The sequence below is a fragment of the Peromyscus eremicus genome, chromosome 2 (genome assembly GCF_949786415.1).
Source record: "Peromyscus eremicus chromosome 2, PerEre_H2_v1, whole genome shotgun sequence".
In the NCBI taxonomy this organism is placed as follows: Eukaryota; Metazoa; Chordata; class Mammalia; order Rodentia; family Cricetidae; genus Peromyscus; species Peromyscus eremicus.
The window spans coordinates 164,704,454-164,709,751 of record NC_081417.1 but is presented as its reverse complement, the minus strand read 5'-3'; the positions used below and the strand labels follow the sequence as shown (position 1 = coordinate 164,709,751).

The 5,298-nt window shown below is 50.2% G+C and overlaps 1 protein-coding gene across 2 annotated transcripts; it reads left to right on the top strand.

Moving 5' to 3' along the window:
- Positions 1 to 68: 68 nt before the first annotated feature.
- On the top strand, positions 69 to 4,308 carry Cptp (ceramide-1-phosphate transfer protein). Of its 2 annotated transcripts, XM_059255567.1 has the most exons (4): positions 69 to 382; positions 2,003 to 2,195; positions 2,338 to 2,472; positions 2,708 to 4,308. In XM_059255567.1, exons 3-4 carry the CDS (start codon positions 2,351 to 2,353, stop codon positions 3,234 to 3,236), a joined length of 651 nt encoding a protein of 216 aa, XP_059111550.1. In that variant the 5' UTR covers positions 69 to 382; positions 2,003 to 2,195; positions 2,338 to 2,350; the 3' UTR covers positions 3,237 to 4,308. The 2 variants fall into 2 exon arrangements, with proteins under 2 accessions (XP_059111550.1, XP_059111551.1); XM_059255568.1 differs by lacking the exon at positions 2,003 to 2,195.
- The last annotated feature ends 990 nt before the right edge of the window (positions 4,309 to 5,298 follow it).

The window sequence follows — 5,298 nt, the reverse complement described above, 5'->3', positions numbered from 1 at the left end:
GGCCAAGAGCCCTGTTTCCTGTACTCGCGCCGGAAACGCGGGCCGACACGTCGAGTTCTAATTGGGTAATCAGCAACCAATTGGGATGGCGTGGCTGCGAAGGGCGGGGTAGGGGCTGACCCTTGGGCTGCAATGTAAGACTTCTGCCCAACCGCAAGCTGGAGCAGTCTCTGAACAGGCTCTGGGCCTGAGAGCAGCATGAGGGCGCCTACCTGACGTGATCCAGGCTGCGAAGATGCATGCGTAGACAGCCGGAACGAACAGGCAAAGATTCGGCTCCCACAGCAGCCTAATTGTAGCTTTGGTCACTGGCCTCCGCCGCACCCTTTGCCCTCCCTGGAGTGGAGACCAGCCAGTCACCTGCCACAGGAATCCGTGCCAGGTGAGATTCGTGGACCTCCCTGAACTCAAGCCCTGGCTCCCTGCTACGCCTAGGTGTATATGCTGTGTGCTAGCTTGTGGGCCTTCTGCTGGCTGTCCACCCTGTCTAGCTTGATCTTCTGTAGGAGGCTTAAATGTGCCCTGCATCACCTTCCGGGAGCTGATGAGTCGCCCTCCCTTCCTGTTCTTTCCAGTTTACCACGAACAGCTCTAAGAGGCTACTTGGCTTCTGGGTTAGGCTCTGGGCAGGAAGGCCTGGCTACAGGATTGTTAGGTGGCCAAAAAATGAACTGTAGGGGGCCCCAGAGGCTATCTGCTCAGTGAACAGTACACAGGCCCTAAGAGAGGGGTGTGTGTGTGTCAAGATTCTGACCGTCGCCATCTTTCTGAGGCTGTCCCTGACGCGTGAACACAAGGTGAGCCCATCTCCAGGGTCAGGGTCTGGAACTTGTGACGGGCACCCAGTCCAACCCATGGGGACATATCACCACTCTTGACAGCCACAGTCAAGGGCGGGAGACATGCAGACCACATTCCCAGAGCTGAAGGACTGAGTCATAGGACCGTGTGAAGGCAAAAAAAGAACTTGCACACAGATCCAGGTACCCTGGATGAGGATGGGTTTTTTGGGCCCTGATGGTACAGCGGTTAGGGCAGAGATCCAGCACTAAGGGACACAGGAACCTCCAGAACTGGTGGTGAGTGTCCATGCTGGACATAGGTGAGATGCAGCCACATCCCACAGGGTTGGCCCTGGACACCAAGGCACTTAGGGTACCAGGGAAGGTGGGAGCTGGAAGCTTAGAGATATCTATTCAAGATGTGAGCACAAAAGGAGCATGGGGCACAAGCTTGTAGTTCTAGCTACTCAGGAAGCCAGAAGATTGAAAGTTAAAGACCTAGTCAGGTGTGGTAACACACACCTTTAGTCCCAGCACTTGGGAGGCAGAGGCAGGTGGATCTCTGTGAGTTCAAGGCCAGCCTGGGCTACAGAGTGTGAGTTCCAGAACAGGCTCCAAAGCTACACAGAGAAACCCTGTCTCAAAACAACAAACAAACAATTTAAAAAAAGAAACTTAAAGGCCTGCCTAGGCTATTCCCTGCCCAGCATACAAGAGGCTCTTGAGCTCAGTCCCCACAACTGAAGATAAATAAATAAATATGGGAACTAGAATGTTTGTGGAGTGACTGTAAAAAGGCCTACAGAATCCAGAGCCCCACCTTACCTTAAGGCCTCTATCCTAGATCACTTCCAGAATGTTCTCTGGAGTCAGTGGGAGGACTTAGCAATCCTTCGTGTGTGGTAAGACCTTTTGCCCAGCTACCCTGTTGTTTGGGAGTGCATACCATTTCAACAACAGGAGTGTCCATCTATCTGTCTAGCAGATGCCAGCCCACAGCCTCTGCTTTAATTTGCCCTGATCAAGGAAGAGAAAGCCTGTCTGGCCACCCTTTCCACTCCCCCGTGTGAGAATCACTTGCTTTTTTAGCGTCCTGATTTTTGTTTTGGCACAACTTCCCATCAGAATGCTGCCCTGATACAGTGGGGTCCAGATGTGGTCAGGGTCCAGGACTATGCCCGCCTTTTAGAAACTGTGCCTTCCCCTAATGTGTGAAACAGATGCTCTAGGAAGAAAAGAAACAGAAAAGCAAGAAGCAGTAGCAGCTGCAAACAGTGCAGGAACTGACCAGATTACTAGCCTGAAGGGCAAGGAGCAGCCATGTCAAGATCTGTGGGTACAGGATCCATCAAGGGCACAGCAAGGTCAAATTGGCTTGTGAGAGAGCTTGCAGCTCCTGAGGAAGGCACTCAGGTAAAGGGGTCATTCTCGGCAGGCAGTTTCGGCACCCCACTTTTTCTTTCAAATCTTCTTCCCAATCCCTTCTTGAGAAAATGAACCACAGAGTGAGCTAATCCAGCATGATGACTACAAGTTCTGTGTAAAACTATTTCAGCCCATGTTGGAAGATGGATGGCCCAGAGACAGATTTCAACCTTAAAGTCGTCTTGGTCAGCTTCAAGCAGTGTCTCACTGAGGAGGGAGAGGTGCTGCTGGACCACTATATCGCCAGCTGGAAGGGACTAGTCAGGTGCGTTTATTGGGGCTGCTGAAGATAGTGGTTTTGCCAGTAAGAGTCCACATGGGACACTGGCATCCCACATGGCACAGGGGGCATGGGAGCAGCTAGCAGACAGTTTCCACTCAGCCTTCCTGCCCTTGCCTCCAGACAAACAAGTGCTCTAGCAGTTTGAAGGTAATGTCTCCTGCACTATAGGATGGCTGCCAGTCAAGGTAGGGCCTCAAATTTATACTTCCTTGCACAGGTTTCTGAACAGCCTGGGTGCCGTCTTCTCATTCATTTCCAAGGATGTGGTCTCAAAGCTGCAGATAATGGAACATCTGAGGAACAGCCCACAGTATGAACACTACACTAGCTTGCAGTCCATGGTAGCCTATGAGGTGGGCAACAAGCTGGTGGACATAGATAGACGCTCCCGTTCCCGATACCCTAACTCAGGTTGCCGGACTGTGCTGCGCCTACATCGTGCTCTGCACTGGCTACGGCTGTTCCTGGAAGGCCTGCACACCAGCCCTGAGGATGCTCGTACCTCCACACTCTGCAGTGATGCCTATAATGCCACACTGGCTGCCTATCACTCCTGGATCATACGTCAAGCTGTCACTGTGGCTTTCTGTGCCCTGCCCACACGCAAGGTCTTCCTCGAGGCCATGAATGTGGGGTCCTCTGAGCAAGCAGTGGAGATGCTGGGAGAGGCCCTACCCTTCATTGAGCATGTGTATGACATCTCCCAGAAGCTCTATGCTGAGCATTCCCTGCTAGACCTACCTTAGTGGTGGTGCCCATACTGTGTGGGCTTCTCCTGCTCAGAACTGGGCTTGAGCAACCTGGGACTACTCCCACAGCAGTGCTTTCTGGAAGCTACTGTCATCCCTGAAAGCTGAACTTGCTGAGAACCACAGGCTGTGAACCAAGTGAGGTGGATGCTAGTCATGCTCTTGGTCCAGGATGAGACACTTGAACTCAATTTTGCCCTCTACTTTAGTTATGTGTGTGTTCAGTCAGGCCTTATTGAAATCCAGATGGCAAACAGAGAAGATGGGGGAGGAGGGTTATGTTCTACCTCCGATGTGTGTAATCTGAAATGGTATAAGGGCACAGGACCCTGGAGCTGAGGTTCTGTCTCCCCCACAGTCAACATGCCCAGCCAATGTGTATCCTTCCTGTGCCAATCTTGAGCCTGAGACATGGCACCAGTGCCAGGCAAATAGCCCTGGGTCTCATATTCCAAAAGCTGTCCTTGGGTAAGATGGATTTCCTTTGGCAGTGACATGAGCACTGAAGACTTTTCCCTGCCCTTCACCTGCCTCCTTGTTAGCCTCTCTGCATATCAAACAGGCCTTTGTCTCCTTGGAAATGGAAACCATCTGAATCTGCTAGCTGAGACTTCCTTAGGAAAACCTGCTCTGGTCAGTGCAGCCTGCCTCATAGCTTCTGCAGTATAGTAGCATCAGCCTTCAGAAGGTGACCTCCTGCAGTGGTGCTCCTGCAGTACATGCACCCCCAAGATTCTAAGATGTCAATACTAATTGGCCAAACCATTGTTTGACCTCTCTCTAGCCAGCCTTGCTGCTCCTGTCACCATGGTACTCAGGTGACATAGATAGAACAGGACTTGTGGAAAAGGGCTAGGCCCCCTTGTCTAGCTGACAGGTGACCATACCCAGCATGGATGATACCCAGTGCATAAGACCCTAACCTCTCCCCCTGGGTCTTAATGTTAAACCCCAGACAGTGTCCCCAGTGTAAGTGATGTGTATAAATGCAAACTTTAGGACATATCTCTTTCCTTAAGAACTATGATATATGTTGTATTTCCAACATAAATAAATTACACCTACATGATTGGGTATGGCAGTCTAGGAGATGGGTCACAGGTGTGTCAGGTGCCTGATGATGTGGAGGAAAAACATAAAAGTACCAACCCATATGGGTGGGGAGAAAGTTAATCCTAGGGACAAGACTGAAGCATGTGTCCCCAGTCCTGAGGGCTCAAAGGGCAATATGAACCATGAAAGCATGAAACATGTCTAGCCAGCCGCCAGAACTGAAGGAGTTGCCATGCATTTGTCCCTAATGTATCTTAACTTGATCACACACATATACTGAGATCTGCATTATCTCCATTTTACAGGTAAGAAAAGAAACACCTGGGCCACCTACCTTGAGGGGCTAGGTTGGAAAAAGGTCTGAAGATACTCAGACACTGTGTGACAAAACTGGGGGAAAACTAGAGCTACTTTCTACATGACATCAACCTAGACAGAGGGTACACAATGAGTGGTGTCTTCCTGGTACTCCACCATACCCAACTGATCTGCTTAGGCTGTATTTATCCAGCCATGTCTATACCCAGCTAAGACCCAAGGCCACATAGTGCTAGCCAAGGCTGATGACTTCAAGAGACTGGCCAGAAAATAAGGATGTAATAGCAGATATATGTGCCACATACAGATTCATGGTGTAAAAGTGTTAATAAGCATGTGCACGGGCTTTGTAGACATCCTCACAGGGCAGCAGGGAAATGCAAAGATCATTTCCATAACATCTGCTGGATGTCATATGACATTGAGATTACCCAGGCTCCTATTCCAACAAGAGTTAACAGCCTCCCTCATGTTTGGGTGCCAGAAACCTGCTGTGTTAGCAATAGCTCCCTCACATCCAGACTAAGCGGAAATGTCTTAGCTAGGGTTACTATTGCTGTGATGAGACACTATGACCAAAGCAACTTGGGAAGTAAAGGGTTTATTTGGCTTACACTTCTACATCACTGTTCATCATTAAAGGAAGTCAGGACAGAAACTCAAACAAGGTAGGAACCTGGAGGCAGAA